Source organism: Antrostomus carolinensis, unplaced genomic scaffold, assembly GCF_000700745.2.
Source record: "Antrostomus carolinensis isolate BGI_N321 unplaced genomic scaffold, ASM70074v2 scaffold8909, whole genome shotgun sequence".
In the NCBI taxonomy this organism is placed as follows: domain Eukaryota; kingdom Metazoa; phylum Chordata; class Aves; order Caprimulgiformes; family Caprimulgidae; genus Antrostomus; species Antrostomus carolinensis.
Genome location: NW_010336383.1, coordinates 15,700 through 40,259, shown reverse-complemented (window position 1 = coordinate 40,259; position 24,560 = coordinate 15,700). Strand labels below are relative to the sequence as shown.

At 40.0% G+C, this 24,560-nt stretch overlaps 1 protein-coding gene across 1 annotated transcript in view; it reads left to right on the top strand.

Annotated features, from left to right (window-relative positions):
• RNF145 (ring finger protein 145) overlaps window positions 1–24,560 on the top strand; it is a 26,595-nt gene continuing 2,035 nt past the window's right edge. The window contains 9 exon segments of the mRNA XM_010174831.2: window positions 1–67; window positions 798–906; window positions 7,431–7,522; window positions 12,383–12,618; window positions 16,072–16,247; window positions 19,935–20,075; window positions 21,385–21,453; window positions 21,455–21,559; window positions 23,482–23,631. Of these exon segments, the coding sequence (XP_010173133.2) occupies window positions 1–67; window positions 798–906; window positions 7,431–7,522; window positions 12,383–12,618; window positions 16,072–16,247; window positions 19,935–20,075; window positions 21,385–21,453; window positions 21,455–21,559; window positions 23,482–23,631 (1,145 nt within the window).

Sequence of the window (24,560 nt, the reverse complement as noted above, 5' to 3'; positions counted from 1 at the left end):
ATGAAAAAAAGGATCAGTGTTCTCTTGTTGGAGAGGCTGCTGAGCAGCCAGGCTATGGTCTTCAAGAGTAAAGCTGTATCTGCATTAGGTCCTTTTGCACAGTCTTACTAAACACTAACAAGAAGTGAAGGAAGTACTGGTGTAAATGCCCACCAATCCTGGGCTGTGCTGAGTCTTGTCCTCGATTTATGCAACACTGATAGTTTGAATGGGCTTTAATTTTACTAATATGGAGAACAGCCTGTATGTCCACGTCTTAAATTATGAGCATGCAAAGTGTCTTTAAATCATGAAGATACAGTAGAAGAATTAAAATGTATAATGCTAATCAGTGTGGAAAGGTGTTCTGTCTGTCCTTTGTTTGAAGACAAGGATTTTTTACACCAATTGACTGAGTTTGTTGGATGGATGGGCTTTTTTCCCCTGCTACACTGAAACTTGCTTTCACTTGGAAGAAGAGGGAGGCCTAGGCCTGTTTTCCCTTTGTTACATAGGTTATGTTAACTAAGTCTTGTTATAATCCTGTGGATCAAGTCCACTTCTTGACATCTAGGTGTAATCTTCCAGAAGGTGGTAGAACTATTCCTGTTCATGTGGGGGAAAAAAAAAAAAAAGTGGCAGGTTTTTTGTGTGCTTTGTGTTTTGATGAGAGGAAAATGTAGGTATATGAATTTTAAAACCAAATGAAAACAAAGGTGTTTAAAGAGATCTCAGTAACTTGAGTGTTAATTCATCTTTCAAGAAATTCAGGGTTAGACAGTATTTTTCAAAATTTCAACCTCTACTTTCTGTTACAGGTTACATCTTAAGTGTTGTGCTCCTAACTTTACCAAGGCAACACCTGGTTCAGCTTTACCTGTACTTTTTGACTGCACTGCTGCTTTATGCTGGGCACCAAATTTCCAGGTAAGAATAAATGGATTAATTTTGCTAGTTCTGTTTGGGAAGTAGAGAAATAACTGGTATTTTGTTAATGTCTTACCTAAATAGGGTAGGTCTGGTTTGGTGGAGACCTTTTTTTCTATGCCAGACACCTAAATATATCTCGCTGTTCTTTGTCTTGAAAAAGTTTATAGAATTAAATATGCAATCAAGTAGTTCCGGTGTATTTTCGTTGACTTAAAAGGAATTTTGAGATGCTTTTCTGGGGAGTGTAATGTCCATTAATCTGAGGAGAGAAAGCACTTACCATAAGACTGAATGTGGCCTCTGATGTAGTAATCTGAGTTACTCAATGGCTTGACTAACATGCTTTCAACACTGGAGCATTTTACAAAGCAAACAGGACGTTATTTTTAGTTTCTTGGCAGCATGGATGAGAGAGCAATAGAAATATGGAAGATGGTAAAAGTAAAGTAATAGTGAAATTTATTCTTAAATTTATCTTTGTGTAATGTATTTTACAATGAAAACAAAGACAGACATTTTGGTTCTAAAATGCAGAGCAAGAGGCTGGGGAACTGAGTCAGACAAGACAAAGTCAACCATCTTTGGCTCCAGCTAAATCTGTTGAAAGCTGATGTAAACTCATACTGACAAGATGTTTAATTGGAACCAAAGAAAGTGCCATCACATTAATGGCTTTACATGGGAATTTTTGAAAATATGGACTTGAGCCTGGTTTGTTTTGGTGTCTGTGGATGGGAAACATTTAAAAATGTGGTTTTGATTGATTCAAGTGAAGTAATGGGTTTGTTATTTCTGCATCAAAATTGTTGTTCCAAAGCATTTGCTGGAATCTCTCTTACTTGGTATGTTGCAGTTCAGGGGAGTGTTAATGAAGGTTTTGTGTTGACTTGACATGTTGCTGTTGTGGCTGTGAGAATTTCGGTTAATGAATTCCTGAATGGATGAGGGTGCAAGAGAGGAATTATGGCCTCTTATTTCATGGGTGAAAAGGAAAGAGGTTTTCTTACCATCCTCAGGGGAATCCTCTTTATAGAAACAGTTTGTGAGTGCTTCTCGTTCATAGGGCTAAAGGCTTACTTATTAGAAAAAGCAACCTAAACATTATTTAAGAACTTATGTTGAAATAAAAATAAAGCTAGTAACAAATACCCATCTGATACAGGGCTTTGGTCCAGAACATTTACAGCTAAAGATCTTTATCATAGAATCATAGAATTGTTTAGATTGGAAAAGACCTTCAAGATCATTGAGTCCAACCATTAACCTAACACTGCCAAGTACACCTCTAAACCATGTCCCTAAGCACCACATCTACATGTCTTTTTTTTAAATACCTCCAGGAACAAGGACTCAACCACTTCCCTGGGCAGCCTGTTCCAATGCTTGACAAGTCTTTTGGTGAAGAAATTTTTCCATCCAGGCCCAGAGACTTGTGTATGTCTAAGTGGTGTAGCAGGTTGCTCACCACTTCCTCTTGGGTGATGGGGGCTTCATTCTGCTCCCCATCCCTGTCTTCCATCTCAGGGGGCTGGATACCCATTATGCCATTCTGGATCTTCAATATTTTTAAAAGAAAGGGAGATGGTACGGATTTTGGTTGATAGGTTAAGGGATAGAACTGTGTTTGATTTTAATACTGTTTTGTTTTGTGTTCTCGTAAGGCCCCACCTGGACTACTGTGTCCAGTTCTGGAGCCCCCAACACAAGAAAGACATGGGCCAGTTAGAACGAGTCCAGAGGAGGCCACGAGGATGATCCAAGGGCTGGAGCACCTCTGCTATGAGGACAGCCTGGAGAAGAAAAGGCTCCAGGGAGGCCTTTTAGCAGCCTTCCAATACCTACAAGAAAGCAAGGGAGGGACTTTTTACAAAGGCAGGTAGTGACAGAACAAGGGATAATGGCTTTAAACTGGAAGAGGGTAGGTTTAGATGAGCTATTAGGAAGAAATTCTTTACTGTGAGGGTGGTCAGACAGTGGAACAGGTTGCCCAGAGAAGCTGTGGTTGCCCTCTCCCTGGAAGTGTTGAAGGCCAGGCTGGATGAGGCTTTGAGCAGTCTGGTCTAGTGGAAGGTGTCCCTGCTGATGGCAGGGGGGTTGGAACTGGATGATCTTTAAGGTCCCTTCCAACCCATACCGTTCTGTGACTGTATGTAATGTGAATTGTAAAGTCTATTGCTTTGTGAGGTTTGAGACTTTACAGGCTTCATTGAAACATGTTAGATAACTATTGCTTGGACTGTTCAGTGTATTCCTACTAAGCTTTCTTTATTTGGTGCTTCTGGAGTGAGTTAATAGAGACGTTAATTAAATCTTGCATCAACTGGCACAAAAAATATATTTAATTAAAAGATGTCTTGGATTCAAATATTCCAGCAGTATTCCCTAGCTATTTTGCAAGCAAATGTAGTTGCTGAAGCTTTTGAGTGAGCTTACCCATTGCCTAGGTATAAGACTGACTTGGTTTGGAAGGAAGGGTTGTGCCAGGGGTTCTCAGCAGCAGCCTTTGTGTAATGTGGGGACTGACACTTGCATTAGCTTTTGAAAAGAATTGTTCAATCCTATTAGTTTTCATATTGAAAATAGTGAAGTGTAGCACACAAATACAATGTTAGTGAAGCTATCCCTTTTATTGCCAAAGCTCTCCAATGCCAACTGATGTTTCTATTTAGGAGACTGATCATAACAAGACATAGAGGAGTCACATGTGCAAACTGTTCCTGGGTGTTTTTTCTTAATAATTCTGCTTAGAGCTGAGAAGTTCCAGTGAATTGCTTGCGTGCACTACCAGTTGGGATGCTATTTAAGACAGATGAAGAGGTCTTCTATTGAGGCCAATTTGGTTAATGCAAATTATAGAACAAGACCAGAATCAGCTGGCACTTGTGACTCTGCAGTGTCCTGGAAATTCTGAGCTGTTGAAAGACTTCAGCTTTCAGTGCTTTTTTTTCCATCCCAGAAATAGCTTGTGGTTCAGCTGCAAGCCTGGGAATAAGAAGATCTGAATTTTATAGTTAAACTCTGACTTCAGATTTCCAGGTCTATGTGACCTTGACAAGTCACCTAACTTAAGTGTTTGTTTCCTTATCTGCAAAACTGGGAATTACCTTAATGTGTAAAGATTCATTAGTTAATATTGTGAACACTTGGAGAGTCCAAGAAGATGCCACATTTGTATGTAGCATGTTAACCTGGCACTTTGGGTGGAGATAATACACCATCTGTTCATGGAAAAAGGAGAAGTCAGCTTTAAAAAACAAAACCCTACTGGTCCTTACAAGGGGTTTTATTTTATATGTAGCTGCACAAATATCTTGCTTAAAAGGATCACTTTTCTCTTCCCCATTTCCAGCAATAAAACTTGGGGAAATAAATGATGCAGCTATGCAGAAAAGAAATTATGCAATTAAACACACTGTTAATGCTAAGAAATTACATCTACATCATTATCTTATTTCATGTTTTGCAGTTGTGTTATGATTGTACTCCAAGTGTTGAGCCCTGTAGAGCTTAGAATGAGATGATGGGGCGGGAGGGGCAAGAAATGGAATTGTTTCTTATGGATAATCTTAAAATACACTTAATTTTAAGGTTGTCTGTAGACATTTCAAACCTATGAGACTGTTTAATGTTGACAGCAGAGATTAATCAGCCAAAGTAAATGTCAGCAATATGAGTCAATTAGGTCAGATAACCACTGTGCCTTATGTCAATTACAAAGCATATTTTTAATAACAGAAGACCTTTCTGCACTTTCAGTAACAAAAAAATAGTCGTGTGAAGCGTTGTTTCTCTCTGCCTTTTTAGAGCAGTGTTAGTCTTGGCTGTCTGTGAGTGTATATTAAACAGTCCAGCAGTCTGATTAAACGAGGCTGGGAATGCATCTACAGAATGAACAGCAGGCAGTCTGATCTAAGCTTTATTCTTATGTCCTAATTTTCTAAAGTAATAATGTAGTTTCAGTCACTTCATTAACTAGTAAATAATGATTTTAGCATTCTTGTTTTCTTACATTGCTGCAGTAAAGTGAACAATTCTCAAATGTAAAAGCTGCAGCTTAATACAGCTTTAATTGATCAAAATTGAGTGCAGGCACTTGCTCTTCTCAGCATCTTGTATGGCGCTGCAGCTGTTCGAGGCATCTTCTGATTGGTGTCTGTGCCAAAAGATCCTTGTGTTTGTACTGGTAATTATAGAATCATTGCTTTGACATTCCTTATTCAGATATCATCTACAAATACTGTTTAAAAAATTTAGGAGATGATAAAACATTGCTTCTCCAAGCTGGTAGGCCTAAAACTCAATTAATGAGAGTTAATTAAAGAATGAAGCCAAGCACAGACCTCTGTACGGATGACTGAATCAGATAGACAATGGCAAGAAATGTAGCTTGGAGGGATTTGGGTCATTTCCAGGCACATTCCTGGTGTTGAAGAAGCAACTGTAAGTGCAGCTTTGTTGCTGTGTCTTAGCGAAGTTGTGTAAGGTTGTCTTGCTACAGTTGGTGCCCTGGATAATTTTGTAACCTGTTTCCTAAAAGTCAGATAAAAAACTCGGTCTTCACTACTTGCCTTCTAGCAGTTTAGAAATAGTCATTGTTTTCACCCTGAGTTTGAGGATGGAGCATGATACTGCTAATACAAAAGGCCATCTTCAGCATGTTGTAAATGGTGTTATTTTTTTCTCCCTTTGTAACTTTGATGGATTATCCTGTTTTTGTTGCTAATGCTTTCATAAAGTGCTTTCTGCAGGTTTATATGAAAGAAATAAAAAAAATACCCAATGTCTCAAAGATTACATCCGTATGGATGTTGGAAGGTAGAAAAAAACCCCTTGTGCTTAGCTATACAGTGATAACAAGGGAAAGTTCTATCTAGAATCAGTTGTTTTAGGCGCCTTTTCAATCCTCATGTGTTTTTAATTATGGGTTACAGTTTAAAGAACCCATATCAACATACCTTGCATACACTGTGACACTTGAAAAGCTGCAGTGAGTAGGCAGGGTTGTCAGCTACAAAGAACAGGCTTTGAAGTGTTTGTTTTAGTACTTTGAGATTTATGACTTGAATTCCAGAGATTTTTTTTTTTTTCTTCCAAATGAAAATGTGACTACCTTAGTTTGGGGAGCAGGCTGATACTAGAAGGGTGTATGTCTACATTTCTGGGGAGAAATGCATGTTTCCAGTAACACTGAGTTGCGTATTTATCTGCACTGAAATAAAAAGAGCAATTCTTGTGTTGGTTGTGGTTTCCGGTACTGTTTGTCTTGCTTTGACTGCATCTGTTCCAGCAAGTGTGACTTGCCTCGCTGATATAAATAAATATGTAATAAATGGAGTGCCATGCCCTCGAGCAAACAGACTCTGGTAGCTCCATGCGGGGTCAGATCGAGTGTGTCTGTCTGGCATTCCCTGGATGTGATGCAGCCAGACAGGAATGACTGGACAGTGTCAGCCAGATACGAGCACAGGATTAGCTGTGCTGCTGGTGGCAGGGCTGGTAGTGTCATAACAAGGGTGGAGCAGCAACTGTCCTCGAGAGGAGAGAAGGAAGGGTCGCAGGGCAAGGCAGAGAAGGGGCTGGAGGTGATCCAAACTGTCATGAGTATTGCCTGCTGTCTCATGGCAGGGGATTAAGGAGCCACTGCAGTATTGCTGTGCTGTTCCAGGATCACCTTCTCAAAGTGCAGAATGCTTGCTCTTAGTGTGACGTTCAGATTTGAGTTATATTGCTGTGTTATATGTTTGTCTACTTGAAGGCAGAGCTGATGGATGATGACCAACAGCAGAAAAATGCCCAGTCTTCTCAAGTTCTTTGCTTGCCTGTGCCCACACTCCTAGCCAACCTTTTCTAAGAGAAATTACAATTACCCTGTCAGATTGTCAGGCTCCCTTCCTGTATCTGTCAATAGTGATCTGTCAGTTTGAGGGCATCTTGTTGGTCCCCCAGGTTTCCCAGGGTAAACTAAACTTTTAAATCATGTTGGATAAAAGGATTATGAAGCAAGTCTGTTCCTGACTCTAGTCCTTGACTGTCACTTTTACTTCATACCTATTTTTATTTAATTCATTGCAAAGAGATTGTTTGGTGCAAAATACTATAACCATTAAATTGGAAAACCTCTCTTCAAGCTCTCAATTTTTTTTTCACATGGAGCTGATGGGAAAAGAAATTATTATTAGGAAGAAGAACACTTAATAAGAATACTTAAAAATGGAATGGTGCTTAAGAGGCTTTGTCAATAAGCAGTTTCAGGCCATGCTCTGAAGAACAGCTTGGATGTCCCAAAGGATTTTTACAGCTATGCCAGTGAGTCTAATTACAGATAATACTTCTATTGCTTAAGTCATGCCTCAGTTAGATCCTTACATCAGTGAGGCTGCTGTTAACAGTAGTGGTAATACTGCTTTTTGTAATTTATTAATTGATTGTGACATGCACTGAAGTTACATGTGTGTGGAACGAATAAATTGCTTTTTGTCTTATCAGGTGGATCTTAATAGTTTGTGGGTTTATTTTTTTAGGGATTATGTGAGGAGCGAATTGGAATCAGGATATGAAGGGCCAATGTACTTGGAACCTCTCTCTATGAATCGTTTCATGACTGCTTTAGTAGGTAAGTGCTTTAAATATTTGTGATGCAGGAGAGAGCTCTGCCTAATTATCTTCATTGAAACCAATGCATGTTTTACCTCTTGGTTTCAAATTTCTCTCATCACTTTTAGTAGCTGTGATTCTCATTAATATGCAAGAGGCATGGCAGGCTAGGTGTATCCCGCCTGGCTTTTTCTATGCCACTGATTACCAATGCTCCCATACTTGCAGCTTTGAAGTATTTTCTAGGTCTGTTTGTCATGCTCTGCCCCCGTATTCATCTCAGACTCACAGTCTGATTCAGAAGGACTGGATTGTCTATAATAATAATCTTCAGGTAGAAGATTAGTGCTGTAGAAATTTCAGTTGTAACATGTATTTGTAACGCTTTTGTAAGTGAAAGTATTGTACAAATATTTATTTTTTATTTGCCTTAAAGATGAACACTATCATTCTCTTACAAAACATGGTGAAATAGATTTGTGGGTGTGTGTATGTGAGATTACAGACTACTTTCTTTTTAATGGGGTACCAGGGATATTTCTAATTAGAGTTAAGGAGTAACAAGTCAAAACTACATTTAAATTGTGCTTGGTTAATTGCAGAGATCACTTATCTACCTAAAAATCCCAAATAAATTATGAAGAATTGGACTTTCTAGACTGTTCCCTTACCCTTTGAACTTTGACTGTAAGGGAATAAATTCAGCATTAAGGTTCCTAGGCCATACCATATGTTCTACTGAGAAGACAGTGGAATATACACAAACAATATGTATTCTGAAATTAAGTATGAGACAACTTGGAAGAAAGATGTTCCTTAATTTCTTTCACTAAGATCTATGGTTTTCATCAGATTATGGACAGATTTAGTCAGCCACGTACTGTTGGCAAAACTCAGTTGCTTTCTGTTTACTTGCAGCTGCTACTGGCAGATTTAAATGAGTTTACTTCTTCACAGTGTGTTAGGTCTACCAGCACATATACATCTCCTGTTTGCTTGCATCCTTGCTTTCAAATGTGGCATTTATCCTTGCTTTTAGTATTTTTTTAATAGGAATTACATTGGTGTTTTTCAAGGGAAGGAAATCTTTAGATATAATTTTTTCTCTCTTCTGGTTTTCTACATTTTGCTGTCTTGTGAAATGACACCCAACTGCAACTAAAGCCTTTAGTGTGTCTCCATGAGAAAATGTTTCTCATAGAGAAAGGTGCAATGCAGGATCCCATGATAAAGCAGAATCCCTCAGAGAGCTTCACAAAGCAGCAGGGAGGCCTGGGTGGGAAGAATTCAGGAGGCATTGTGTCATTCAGTAACATTTAGACAGAAATTAAACCGAGAGTCAAACGCATTATGCTTCATCCAGGTTTTAATACGGATTAAAAATAAGTAAGGAAAAGATAATACTGTTTTCATGCAATACAGTTTTGGGTTGTACTGTGTGCCAGACTAAAGTGTCCTCTTATTGTAATTGTTTTTCAAAGGTGGGTGCTTGACTATACTAGCAAATGTGTGTATGTTAACATACTTAATATCACCATTATTAATTTCCCCAGTTCTTTTAAAACCAGCTTGACAGTGTAATTTTAGTCTTAATGTCAAGCAGTCTCCTTTGGGGAAGACCTGTAAAAGTGGGCTATGAGGCTTGACAGTGTTTTGTATAAATATTAAATACTTTCTCAAACTTGTTACACACAAAGGTGTTTATCCAGTGTGATCTGCCATGTCTCAGGAGTGTACTGCACTGAACTGTGTCATCTTCACAGCAAAATCAATACACAGGTGCTTTACTCCATCTTTTTCTGACATGTTCTGCCGGAGTGTTGTGCTGCAGCACTGTTGACAAAGGCACCGAGGCAGGTGCATGGGGCAGTAGTTGTGCTACTGATACAGCTCTGGTTCCTAAAAGTTCTGGTCAGAATAAGCCAACTGGTTCGCAAATTTAATCTTTGTTAATGCTTTTATTTATTAGTGCTTTCTAATGAGTTCTCATAGTCATTTCTTCCCCTGCATCTAATTCAGCCTGATGAATGTTGACTAGAGTTACTAATACGTTCCTGAGTGTGGGATGGAAGAAATAAATGCCCCTTGGATGAGTGTGCCACTTGGGGAGCATGTCAGCTGTGAACGTTACAAAGCTGTGTGGTTTTGGAAATGATACTACCATGAAGACTTACTTTTTCTTAATGCACAATAATGGGATTATATATTAACTTTAAAATAATCTTGGTTTTTGTATAACAGTTAATGATGTAGCCAGGGGATTTGTTAACATCAGCTTTTAAAAATTGTGAATGAAATAAAGACAGTTTCCTACTCAAAGTGGCTTGAACAGTGGCTGTACCGCATAGGCTTTCTTGTACGTTTTCCATTAGCTTACAAGCTGGGAGGCTTTGGCTACCTGTCAGCAGTGTTTAATGTATTTGTGGAGGTTTTGGGAAAGAAAAAGAATGGGCAGAAGCTTAAGCAATAGATTTCTTCCTTAGTGCTTCATTCCCTAGCAGAGGAGCCTGGTGTCCTGCAGGAAGGATTCCAGCTGTCGGGTTCATTAGGTGTGTCTGGCAGTTTTCAGTACACAGCATTTAAGTTTACAGAGTGCAAACATTCAGCTAGATTTGCTAGTCTTAGCAGATAGGTGGAGTGTTAAAATATTTTTATTATTTCATATGAGGTACAAATGAGGTTCCAACTAATGTCTTCGAGCTGATCCTCCTGTGTTATGTGTGATGACTGATTGTGTACAGTCCTACTTGGAGATAAGCTGTGATTTACTGCAGAGAGAGATTGTCTAGAGGCGCTGCTACCCCAGTTTAAAATGGGAAGTACCAGTCACTAAAAGCTCCATTGGAGACATTTTCAGGCCCTTCCTGAAGGTGTTCAGAATTGACAAGGTGCAGACTTCAGGAAGGAGACTGGGGCCTCCAGAGAAAGTGTTCCATGTATTTCCTTTGATAGTGTACAGCTCTCCTTCCTGTGACAAGTAACTTTTTGATCGGTGTTTAAATTAAAAAGGTGGGAAGGTCAGAGAGTTTAGCAGGGATGACCAGCATACCCATCACATCACTGCTGGAGGAAAGCAAGTTTTGCTGTTGCAAGAGATGAGAGTCCTATTTTGAGATTGGAGAACTCCAGCGTCATCCCAAAGAGCGCTGAATTGTTTAACATGATGTTGTAGCAATATTTTATTTCAGATGATGACACTCTTACTAAATCTTGAAGAACATATTGGATGCTGGTATTTGTATCCCTTTGTGTGTGAAGCTGGGTTGCCTTAGTTACTATGAGTCGCAGAAATCCTCACAAGCTGACTGTGCCAGGCTCCTGAATATTACAGCACAGCAGTGTGCTGGTGGTATCTTAAATAGGGTTGTAGCACCATGTGTGTGGGGAAGAGAACAACAAAGTAGAGGGAGAATGCTTCAGAGTTGCAGTCCGTTGAACTTCTAAGAAGATGAGTAGAGTAACTTTCTCTGAGGCTTATAAAATCCAGTATGCTGATAGTGTCTTGCTGAGAGCAGGGGTGCTTGTTCTGAAGAGATACCTGCTAATTCAAAAATACATCTAGCAAATTGACAGTAGGACTTAAACTTGAAAGAGGACAGTGTGAAGGAGGAAGAACTTTGTATGCTTAAACAGTAGAGTTTAGAGATTGCTTTCAGCTCAGTTGCAGTTATTTTGAAAGCAGAAGTCCTTTCCTAGCTAGGGAAGCTAGGCAGAATCAAAGCAAAACCCTGGTACTGCTATTTCTCCCTCTCACAGCTTTTCCCTCTCCAACCCATCCAACACTGCTTACAAGGTCAGCAGGCTTATGTGAACACATGGAGTTACCGCTGACCTAGAGATGTTAATGGCCTTGATTTTTGTTGCCATGTGTTTTGCTAAGGCTAACTGCTGGCTTTGGGAAGAGTTGTGAAATGCAAACCTTGTCAGAGGTAGCTCCAAACCAGCTCATAAGCACCTGGGTTTAGTACCACGTGTACTTTTGGATGTAAGCTGACATAGATAGTGTACAAAGTTTTGCTTTTAAATAATATGCAATAAACTCTTTCCTTACTGCAAAATGATGAGTGAGAATTGTTCTTATCCAGGCAATGTGCATTTCACCCCATTCCATTTCCTCTGAGGTAAAAGGTACAACTTCCAGTGACTCTAATGGGAGCAGTTACACTGAAGTGGTCTGCTCTAGAAATACCACCCTCCAAGTCTCTGAGTGTGTGGGAGAGATGTGCTTCTGTCCCTGCCAACTGTTAAAGAGAATTTACTTGTTAATTATCTGTCACTTGCAGGCTTCAGTGATAATTTTGAGCAACTGCCTCAGGGCATTATGAAATTATTGAAGCCTCAGCTGCTGACCTGGCTGTTCTCCTGTTGCTGTTCTTGGCCAGTAATTCCTCTTGACAGTATAAATATTGTTGTTCTGAAAGCCATTTGGGACTGATGATTACTTTTCTTGCGTAGATCAGGATGAAATAGTAGTATACTTGGGCTTCAGAAAAGTTACTGCTGTGTATACAGACACTGATGGGATTTAAGCTGAGCTGGGGATGTTAAGGAAAGAGGGATGACTTGTTCATTTATCCTCTGCATGATTTATTCCTGGGACCTCATATTAATATGAGTGTGCTTCTGCATGTATTTTTGGATTTACATCTCACTAATCTGGAAAGTGAAAGCATGCACGTTGCGTAGTTTGAAAACGGTAATTTCTGTGACCCAGCAAAAGATGCGGAGGAGCCCGGTTTCGTAACAGGTATGGCCTAGTTAGAACTGTCATAATATGCTGGATGTTGATAACTGTGTTATGGAAAGATAACCTATTAAAATACGTTTTTTCTGAAGGGGATAATCAGCTTGATTATAAAATACTGTGTCGTGTTTTCAGGTCAGCTGGTGGTATGTACGCTCTGCTCCTGCGTCATGAAAACAAAACAGATCTGGCTTTTCTCTGCTCACATGCTCCCTCTGCTGGCACGGCTCTGCCTGGTCCCTTTGGAAACCATTGTCATCATCAACAAATTTGCCATGATTTTCACGGGTTTGGAAGTTCTCTACTTTCTGGGATCAAATCTTCTGGTGCCCTATAACTTGGCAAAATCTGCGTACAGAGAGCTTGTCCAGGTAAGACAGAGAACGTAACAATTTTATTTTCCTTGGCATGTTTGGTGGGGTGTTTTTTTGTTGTTGGTTTGTTGGGGTTTTTTTTAGGAAAGAAATTAAAAAATACTTCGTCTTCTATGCATCTGTGTGTGCTAACTCATCCTTTCTTAGCAGACCTATCCATAGCATCTTCTTTCTTTAATTTGTGGTATTTTATAATTTGTATGGGTTAGCAATTAAGACATTAGCCTGAATTATGCTACTGTCCAGTTGAGCATGTACACTTTGCTTAGTCCTTCCCAAATCCAGGCTAAAAGATGAGAGTGGCAGAATGGAATTTATTTACAGTCTCATTAAGTGAGCAAGGTAATCTCCATGCATTAATTGTAGTAGCTGTTCATTTCAAGAAATGTCTTCTGTATTAAAAGCATTTGTAATTATAGTAGTGTTAAATTGGGAGTAACACTAAAGCTGATTTTGATGTAGTAATCACTGACTTAACAATCGATGATTTATAAGATTGCAGACAGTGATTTGGAGGATCTGTAGCATTTTCTTCAGAACAGCAGCATTGCTGAGACCTCTAACAAAAGAGTTTCCAGAAACAGAGAAGACTGATCTGACGTGTATCCATTTTGTTAATGTTTTGACATGTAATACGTGTTTAGTTGAAAAGACACTTTGTTAGTGGTACAGAAACATCACACCTAACATTACTTATTTAAAAAAAAAAAGTATGTGTATATGAGTCTTTCTGTGTGTTTAAACATGAAAAGATTGATGCTTGCTTGACTTCTGACTGATCCACTATTTCAGCTCTCACCACTTGCTACATTTTTTCAAACTAAGCCACTAGTTTTCTGCCTTCAGCTTTTCAGTCCCGAAGCAGTCTTAAAACTAACTTGTTAAGCTCCTTCAAAACCCTCTTTTGAGCTCTTCTTTGCTGTCATATCTGTCATGCACAAACAAAAACTTGGCAGCAGTAGGTGTCTGGTGTGCCAAGGTCTCAGCCTGTCGTGTTGTACGTTACCGTCTGGTTATTTATTTTGTATGTAGTTGGTCTTTGGAGTTCTGTGCTTGTACAGCACCTAGCGTGGCCTGATCTCGTCCATAACTAGCTTGTAGATTTGCTGATTAAGAACTAATTTGGGAGCTAATTGGCAAAGCTTCAATATCCTTATTTTTCAGTGAGAATAGGAAAATCATGCTTATTGTTTACTCTAAGCGGTGATGTTTGGAGTACAACAGTTGCACCTCTTTGTACACCTTGGAGCCTTGCAACAGGTTGGAACCAGCATTTCCATTTTCCATGTGCATGAACACACACAGAGTTTAGCTTCTTGAAGTCAAATTCAGATTGGATGCAGATTTGAGTCATGTATCTGGTTTTTGTTAGACGCTTACGTTTAAAACACTTCAACACCTTATGAATGTTTTAATGTTAAATACATTCTGGGGGATGAGGGGGGAAATAGTTGTTTCTTGCTGGTTTGTAGTTTTTTTGGGTTTTTTTGGTCAGAATTATATTGTAAATATAGCTGTTACACAAGTCTCCATCTCTAGGATTGCTTGTCCCTTCCCCTCCCCACCCCCAGTATTTCAAATCTTTGCTTGCCAGGCTCTATTACACTGTTTTAATCATGAGGAAGAAGTATTCCTTGTATGTGGTCTTTGGACAGTCATCATACTCTTTTTCCTGACTTTTTATGCAGAGAACACAAAGCTTTTTCCTTGGGAATACAGAGAAAATGGCAGAAACTTTATAATGTGGCACTGTTATATGCTGCTTTTCTAAATGCGTGTAGAAGAGAGTGGGTTGAAATGAAAACTTGTGTGTGTAGTTTTTGCATTATATTGACAATAAAGGAAAACAGGATTTTTGGTTTTAAAGAGCTTGCTGCTCTTTGCCTATGTTCCTGAAACAGAACAGAAAAAGCCTTCGCTTGTAGTGTGTTTGTGTAACTGGCTGCACTCCACTACAGATCAAGCTTACTGTGCTCATTCCAGAGAAGGATGTTGCTGTTTTCTTGAATATTTTCCTACTTGTATTTCCATCACCATAACTTCATGTAGTTGTTAGTTTTCAGTTAATGTCTTCATCCTGGTTTTTATGAGTTTACTGCTATTTTAATCTGGATTTAATTGGTGTTTTGATACCAGTGGCAAAACTTAGCGAATATTGGGAAGTTAAACACCAGGAGTGTTTCCTGAATGCAGCATCACAGGGGTGACAGCCCTAGCAGGCGAGCCAAGGCACCTTTGTGTGTGTGTGTGTGTGTGTGTGTGTGTGTGTGTGTGTGTGTGTGTGTATTTCAGACTGTGGCTGTTGGTGTAATTTAAAAGCAGGTCCAGAACCTTGGCTGCCTACTTGCAGCAGAAGATGCCAGAAAATACCTCACGGTTATGAATCTGCATTATGAGCGTAGCGTGACCCTTTTCCACTGTGGTGGAATGCTGTGCCAGGAGCTGCACAGGATTGCTTACGTTGGTCACAGGCCAAGGGAGTCTCCTGAGGGCAGATGCACTTCCTTTGCAAGTTTGTGTGCAAACCTAAAAGTGGGAGCCTGGCAGCATATTGGTTGTCGATCAGCCAGAGCAGATACTGCAGCAGGTCCCATGAAGGTAACATCCCTCATGCTTGTCGTGAAAGGCTGAGTAGGCAGCTTTTTTAGTGTTTGCTAAAATTTGCTAGCTGTAATGGATTGTACGTCACTGTGGGAAGCAGATGATGAGGAAACAGTAGTTATGAGATATTTCCTTTTGATCTTTTGTGTTAAGTCCAGCTCTATGCAGTTCCAGCTTCTTGGAAATGTCTGCATTTTAACTTAGTCTTTGCAATACAAAAGAAGTAATTTGAGCTTCGGAGTCCTCTGAAATAACTCTTAAGCATGAATTTCAAAACACTTGGTGGATTAGGAGCAGTCAGAAGTCTGGTACATGTTCTTTTTGAGGTACTTAAACATAGAATGTCTGAGGTATTAAATTTTTCCTTGAAACCAGGTCAGCAAGGCAGATTTACTGTGCTGAAGTGATGTGGCTCCTGTTTCAGTATCCAGTGTGTGCAGTGACTTGGAATAAATATAGAGAAAACAACACTGCTGTGACTTAAGCTGGGCAAAAAGGTCTGAGTAGGTTGTGCACGAATTGGTGACACATGTCCTTGTCCCTCTGGCTGTGGACAGGCTGCAGCCAGCAGCTCCAAGCCAGTTATTCACAGGAGGGAGCATTCAGCTGGTCTGTTTGCTGTACAGTCAGGTACTTGTCTGTACTTCAAGACAGACAGTCTGGTAATAAGTCAGTGCTGAACCTGTGCTCTCCCTTTGTCAAACTGTAGCTTGGTGTACCTCCTCTTTTCCTTTGGGATGGCTAATGCCATATGAATTGCCCTCAGCTTCGTTGTGGCTTTATTGTTGTTATCAAATCATGTGTGCTGTGAGCCAGTAACAAACTGCATTTTTCTCTTTTCTTGCCCAGGTGGTGGAGGTGTATGGTCTCCTGGCTCTGGGGATGTCTCTGTGGAACCAGCTGGTTGTCCCAGTTCTTTTCATGGTGTTTTGGCTTGTCTTATTTGCTCTTCAGATCTATTCCTATTTCAGCACACGGGACCAGCCTGCCTCAAGAGAGAGGCTCCTTTTCCTCTTCTTGACAAGGTAATTAGCTAGTCTGCAAATGATTTTCTGTTTTGGCTATCTTCTGAAGTGAAAGTGTGTGCTCTTTTAGAAACTAGATACATAGATCAACTTTATTGCATTTGGATGCCCAACAAATATTTGTCCTTATCACAGAGACTGTGTATGTAAACCTTGTTAAGCTTGTCTTTCAGAGGCATGGATCCCATTCAGAACAGACAACATTAGTAGAACTGTGGGAGAGTTCCCAAAGAAAGCAAAATGCTTCTTTGATGAGGGAATAGCTATTATTAGAACTTTGGTCCAGAAGTTATCAGTTTACAAATTGGTTTCAAGTCTGGAGATGTTTCAGCTGAAGTTCAGTCCAACTGATACCTTATTTATGATTGTGATGCTTTCTGAGCCCTGTATGTCTTGTTTCGTCATTCTGGTGTGGAACACATTCTTGAGTTCATTGAAGCAGCCAAAGTACCCAACTCCTGAAGTAACTTCTGAGTCCAGTGATTAATTTGGCAGAGCTGTAAAGATCTTAAAGATATGAAATTCCTAAAAGCTTTGTAAAAACTGGTTGTGAGAGATGCCTGTGTTGATGCTGTTAGTGAGAGAAAGGCAGCATTTGAGGGATTCTTCTGGCTTGAACCTACGTACCTTTGCAGGCTGTTGTTTAACTAGAAATTACAGCATATGGAAGGGAACAGGAGTGTAGAGCAGAGAGGAAGGAACTAGGTGTGTTGCAGAAGGTGACTTAGGCAAATTAATGTAATACTGGGATAGTGAGAAAATAGACAATATTGTCTAAACATACAGGTAACATAGGGCATATTCTTTAGAGACCACACGTCATTAGTTCTGCTGTTTGGGTAGCAACTTGTTTCAGTAACTTGCTCATCACTACAGTTTTCCAATTAGACTTTCCAGTTGCTTAGTTTTTGCATGCCTCTGTGTGTGTACATCTGTCTATGGTGTCACAATGTAAGCTCTCAAAATTCGTTATCATTAAGGAGAAATGCCAGGGATTTTATTGTGTGTACTGTTAAAATTGTTTACAATGTCCTACTACATTATGTAAAAGCCCTCACTATGTTACCTGGTTGTCAACTAAACCACTGTTGTCTTGAAGTTTTTCCTCCTGTTCATCTCTGCTGCAATTTTAATTTTGTTACACTAGATCACTACATTCAGCAGTTGGTAGAGGTGAGGAAAGCTATCTCTTTCCTAGGAAGTTGAGTTTATTCCTACACCAAAATTGTTAAGACTTCCCCTATTCATGGCAAAGCAGGGAGCTTGCTTTGTAGACTTGCATGGGCCTGATCCATGAGTGAATGAATACCAGTTGATCTCCGGGAAGTTCTTCTTGCAATTGCAAAAATGCAGAAAAACTACGCAAATGTTTTCAGTGTTTGCTCTGTCACGGTAGAAAAATAATCAACATTTATTCATCTTAAAAAGACAAACTCGGGTAGTACCATTAACAAAGCCTTACCCCTTTGGAGGGAGTTGGAATTCAGATGAGAGTAACTGGGCTATGCAGGACAGCTGTGTCTGATTTTCCTTAGAATGCCAGAGTGGCTGTACTGGGTCAGACCAAACATTGATCTAGCCTAGGATCCAGTTTCCAGCAGCGGCTATAAATGAGTGCCTGGAAAGACACCCACCCGTAATATGACAAACAGAATGCTTCCTAGTACTCATCCAGGCCCACATCCAACTTTGGCTGTCAGGCTGCATTAGCTGGGTGTGGTTAGTACGTATTCAGTAACCCTCAAAAGACTTCTCTTCCATCAGTTTGTGCTTTCTGCCTTCGAACCCGTGTACCCTTGTGTCACTTGAAAGATCCTGAGGCAAGGAGTTTCACAGCCCAACTTGAAAAATCCATTGAAAAATCCATTTTGATTGTTTGAATCCATGTAGTTTCATTCAGTGCCCCTCAATTCATGTATTGGCAGGGAAAGACCAAACAATTCTGTTTTTTTCTTTAAAATCAAGAGCAGCAAGTCTGTTTTTCCCAGATTGGAAAGCTCGTGCTTGTATGTTTGCTGTTTAAAAACTGTTCTGTACCTTTCATTGTCCTTGTTGTTCCTTTCGAAAATCTTTTCCATGGGTAGTAACTGCTGTGATTTTTTAGAAGTCTTGAAGAGTTCAGCTCTTTAGGACAATTTATAAACTGGTGCTTGACACATAAACATAACACTGAAAGCTCCCCAGGCTTCTCTTTGAGCTCTTAAGCTCCTCTGGGACCCTTGCATAGTAGATCATCTGGAAATAAGTTTAAAGGTACTAAAGTTACTCTGACAAAAAAGAATTTGGCATCGGGCAGAAAAGTCAGGATTTTTTATTTCTGATAATTTATTTTGAAGTAAAACTTAGAGTTCCTCAAATATCCTGCAGAAATAGCTGCTTTAAATACTGTACCTCTCACTATCTTGACAGGCAGGAACATTTAAAAGCTTTTTCAGCCCTGCACAGCTTGGTAAACAGGCAGAATTTGAAGGCTTACCAGAAGCACTGCAAATAGTATATATAAACACATCAGCATTTTCTGCTGTGAATTGCTTTCAAAGGAGATCTACAGTTAAAGTAATCATTAAAAAAGACAAAGTAAATATCTCATGGGCAAGCTTTGTTTATTTTTTAAGCATGTGCTTCCTCAAAACTCTTTTGTCTTGTCAGAGCACTGGACTAGTTCACTCTTCAGTCAGTTAATTAGCATGACATGTTTTTGACCACCATAGTTTCTCTCACAAGGCTACTATCCTGGTGAACAAGCGAAGATTTTTTTTTTTTATTTTATTTTATTTTTTTTAAATGAATGGTTATGTCAGCGTATTACCTTGGATTGTGTATGTGAGGATTTCCAGATGTATAATCCCTGGCTGACAGCTGGTTCCTTACCGAGTGTTGGGGCATACAGTGCACTGTGCTGCACTTCCCTTGTCCTGGCATCATCGTGTTTCAGAAGCCCGAGTACCCTCTGAGCCTTAGGCTGCTCCAAATATTGCAGTGCCAGGATCAGCAGAAGAGCAGCCCTAAGGTAGGGGAACTGAAGTAATGGAGCTGTTCTCAGCATTGTCAAATGTATTATGGGGTCACAGTTTTTGGGACTTCACTGCTGTAGCAAAAGGGAGGGAGAAGCCTGCTGAGAGAGAATATTCTTCTTTCTCTGATTTTGTTGCTTCTGACCAGTGTTGCTACCAAAAAGCCTCCAGTCTCCCAACAGTTTTTATCAGTTTGATGTTTGTTTGCATTATTGTGGATCTGAGTGGAAAGTGCCTTAGTGAATGCATCTGCTTTAACTCTGTGTTTCTGGTAACTGGCTGAAATTTCAGCAAGTAACCTGGGTGCATCTGTCACCTGAGGCTGTCAAATGACTTTTTGGTTGTGAAAACCCTACGCAAGCAGGACAGTGCCACCGCGTGGCACAGCGCTGGAGAGGGACGGGAGAAGTACCACAGCACAGCCTGACAGCAGCGTTAGCTAGGGAGCTGAGATGAAGTTCTATCTTGGAAAGAAGTGACAGAATAACTCTCCTCTTTCTCTTTTTATAGGAGGATTCTGTGGCTGCGTAGAGCTTTTAATGTTTTCGTTAAACCAATCCAATTTTGCTTTAAAATCAGTTTGCACAATTAACCTGACAAGGGGACAGCTCATCACATTGTTTTTAATTAATGGATCTCTTATTTTTGTTTCTTTTTCCCTCTCTCCTCCCAGTATTGCTGAATGCTGTAGCACTCCGTACTCACTTCTGGGCTTGGTCTTCACAGTCTCCTTTGTTGCGTTGGGAGTTCTGACTCTCTGCAAGTTCTACTTGCAGGGTTACCGAGCATTCATGAATGATCCTGCTATGAACAGGTAAGAGCCTTGTTGTGCCTAGGGTCTAAAAAGAAGCAGACAAAAAGGGATTTATGTAGAAATATATGGGTTGCTTTGCAATTTTTTAACTTAGGAATTCTTGGGTATCCTTGACAGGCTTCTGGTATGCCAGTCTATGTGTGCATTGGAAGGATTTGAGGTGAAAATACAGCTTGTCACAGACTTCTTGGGAGATGGTTCATTTCTGTAACAAATTGTCTTAGTGCTTTCATTTACATGAGTCATTGCAAACATTTTCACATGCTTGGATAATATAAACACTTCACATTTACATTTCCTTATTTACCCTGTAGTAATGTGTGAAGCATTATTAATCTATGAAGCTTAAAACACAGCATTCTATGGATTGACTGTAAATCACTATGGGAGATAGCTAAAATGTAGAAACTGCATTGTCTTAACGCTTCTCCCAACTTGTCTAATATGAAATTGAGATCCTAGGTATTAACACTACCTTTCTTGGTTATTCCAGCCCTTAACTCCATAGAAAGTTCAGACCGTATGAAAAAGAATGTTTTATATTTTGGATTCCAAGAGGTGGAAGTGAAAATGGTATATATTGGGGTTGCCCAGGAGCAGTCTACATAAAAGCATCTTTTGGGGAAGCATGCAGTTCTGAGTGATCTGTACTTGAACTGCGTCAAATACTGGTGCAAAATTGTGGTCCTTGTAGGTATTAAATTCAGTCTGAGGTTCCAAACCAAAAAGAACTGGGCAGCTCTATTTGATGTAGGTACAGAGAGAATACACTGAAAAATGGCTAAATTGCTAATTTGTGTAAATGGGGCATCGGGTGGGGTGTTGACAGACAGGAGAGTGAAGATGGGGAAATAGAACAGGTGGAGTGGGTCCTCATGGTGATCTAGGAATGAGGCTGACTGGTGCCTGGGTGTAGACACAGCAGGGCTGCTTTGGGCTTGTGTAGGCAGCATGGAGGCTGGTGCGTTCCTCCTTTTAGGGCAAAACCTGAGTCCTTAAAATGCTTTGTGCTGGAACGACCTTATCATTCGGTGGTGTCTGCTGGGCTGGATGTAGCTCACACACTGCCCCTCTAGAGCAGGGCTCTGAAAGCTGCTAGTTCCTAACCCCTAAACACTTCAGCGTTTCTGAAAACATTTCCCTCTAGTTAAAACCTTAGCAGGGACATCAGTAAGAGCTAAAACAAGTGGCAATTGAAGGGTTGTGCCAGAAATGGATAGCTTATTTCCTGGTGTTTCTAAATGTATTTTTGAACCAACATTGACACACATAAAAATGTGATTGTTCTTTTGCCTGTGTTTATCTGCAGGGGAATGACTGAAGGAGTCACACTCCTGATCCTGGCTGTGCAGACAGGTTTGATTGAGCTCCAAGTTGTGTTTTTTGCTCAGTATTATTCTTTTCATTGTGGTGGCATCCATACTTCAGTCCATGCTGGAAATTGCTGATCCCATTGTCTTGGCATTGGGAGCCTCAAGGGACAAGTAAGAGACTGGTTTCCAAAACTAAAAGTTATTCAGTGCTGTTTTAGGAGGTGATAAACTAGTAATTGGTGGCCTGATTGGGATTTTTAGTAGCTTGTAAAGTTACCCTGTCTTTTCTGTATGCAGACTTCTTTTCTAGTATAAATTCTCTAGTTTTTCCCTTTCTATCCTACTCCCTCAAGAGCACACAGTGTTATTTTTCCCCATGCTGTATGCTGGCAAACAGGGGTGACTTTGGTCACCTGCCCCTGCGCAGGACTGCATCCATCCAGCCTGTGCCAGACCACGCTGCTCGGAAGCTGCTGGCTGCCTGCTCCGAGTATTAGACTGTTCAGTGGTTATTCTCCCCAGCAAGAGTGTCAGTGCACTGTGGGCTCAGTTAAGCAAATCCAAGATTCCGGTGCCTGTGCTCTCCCCACCCACACTCCATTGTGTGGATTTGCAGAATGGTTTTGCTTAACCTCCCGTGCAGTTGGGTAGGTTTCCCTCTAATGCAGTGATCTCAGACAGCTGTTGAGGATGGGAAGTTTCTAGGAGTGACTTTGTGTTAGTTATTTTAAAACCTATTTTTTGTGATGCTGTGATCCCCAAATGATAGTGTTTACTGGCAGAAAATAAGAGGTGGAAGGCTTGCATTAGTGTACAAGATGTTTGGATCATGTGGGACTGTTAAGTTTAATTTGTGTTTTGAAGAGCTGTATTGGTATCTGGTGTTCTTGTATTAATCTGTTTGTATCTTTGTTAATTGCTTGTGTCTTTTCCTTTTCTTGTGTCTTTTCCCCTTCTGTAACCTCTAAGTGAAGAAATAAAAGAGAACGTTTATTTATGTGTAGAGAGTCTGTTTAGCTTAGAGGCTACTTGTAGCCAGTGTATTCTGCCTGCGGCAATGTTAACTTGAGATATAGTAACAGAGAGAAAGAGTAGAGCCAGGATATGAGCATCTGCCCAGCTTAAACAAGCAGTCTGAGGTGGCAGCGAGTTGTAACTCTCTTCTGCCAAATCTCACAGGCAGTTCTAAATCAAGTAGGATCAGGATAAATTCCACTTCAGCTCTCCCTTTCTCCCTCACCCACAGACACAGAATTGCAGACCTCACAGCAGTCTTCTGATGTTTCTTCAGACTGTATTAAATTAGCCAGTTTCTGCTGCTCTTCTGTCCCCCCAATGCTTTCAGTTTTTCTGTACCTTATTTCCAGAGCTAAATGAGGTTAAAATGCAACCTGAGGAACATATAAGGGTAGTATAGTAAATTACTGGAGATACTCTGAAATCCTTCACAACTGGGTGGGTGTAAAAAGATTGATGATGTGTTTAGGTTGGGGAGGGGATTAGGAAAGGTAAATGATAGGAGCAGAGTAAAGACTGACAGATGAGTGTTCAAGTCCCTGCTACACTTTATCTTTTGTGATCCCTGAATTGGGGTATATACTTCGAAAGGCAGCATGATGATCAAAGGAAATACCTTTGCCCTATACATATTAGCAAAATGGCAGAGGAGTTGTAATAAGTATATAATCTGTGAGAATGCTGTTTGTATAGAAAGGTGTACAGGTTCTATTCATATTTAATAATTTTCTTTATTTTAATGGACTTTCATCTGCAAAACTCAGTATCTCAGGTACTTAATTTGTCTGACCACTGACTTGGCCCATTATAACGATTACTGTAGCTGATTTTTTTGCCCATAATCTTTGTCTTTTATTGAAAATAGCAAAGGTCATATGAGAGGGAATTTTTCATACTGTGTGTGTTGTAGGCATGCATGCTGGGAATGAGTCTGTGCCCAAGTAAAATAGAAACTCCTTTCAACAAGTTAAAGCCTTGAGCAAATCTAACGTGCCTTCATCCAGCAGTCAGTCTGTTCTTTTTCTGACACTCAAATCTGGCTTAAAAAAAATAAAAACCTATTGTGTTGTTTGCAGGAGTCTGTGGAAGCACTTTCGAGCAGTCAGCCTCTGTTTGTTCTTACTTGTGTTCCCCGCGTACATGGCCTACATGATTTGTCAATTTTTCCACATGGATTTCTGGCTGCTGATCATTATCTCCAGCAGTATTCTAACCTCCCTTCAGGTAAGAATGTTAGCCCTGTAGTAACTGTGAAGCCCTGTGTTAACTGTGATCCTGTTCCTCTAGGAGGGAAAATACATGATGTGAAAAGAACAGGGATGATAGAAAGGCAGAAGTACAAGATATGATAAAAAATAATTCTATCTTTATCCTGTGTCTGAGGCTAAGGAGCTCCTAGAGGTGGGCTGAGAACATAGGTGAATGGAAGTCTATTTCAAATTGTAGAGCCAGAAGGCTTTTGAGGGTGTAACCGTCATAGTGGAAGGGTTTTTTCCCAGAGTACTCATTTATATATTGTTACTTAGCTGTGGCTTGGAAAGCAATTTGATGTTCATAATACAGTAGTATAAACACAGGAAATGTTTTGTAAGGGTGTAACCGTCATAGTGGAAGGGTTTTTTTTCCCAGAGTACTCATTTATGTATTGTTACTTAGCTATGGCTCTTGGAAAGCAATTTGATGTTCAAAATGCAGTAGTATAAACACAGGAAATGTTTTGCGCTATGAGTATTTGTTACAATTTGTGGGGTTTTTTTACAACTAAATTTACAAAATTGCCCCTCGTGATGCTCAGAACTTCTGTTTAATCAATTCAGCTATGTTCTGGGCTCAGGAAAATACTGAAGGGGAGGGAAGTACTTGGGAACAAGGTTAAATGCTTCGCAAGAAGGGAAGTACTTGGGAACAAGGTTAAATGCTTCACAAGAATGTGTTGGGGTTTTTTTTCTTTTTCTTTTTTTTTTGTCTTGAAGTTCAGCAACAATTTTAAGTCTTGCCCGCCCTCTGTCTGATTTGGGAGCAGGAAGTACTTGGGAACAAGGTTAAATGCTTCACAAGAATGTGTTGGGGTTTTTTTTCTTTTTCTTTTTTTTTTGTCTTGAAGTTCAGCAACAATTTTAAGTCTTGCCCGCCCTCTGTCTGATTTGGGAGCATT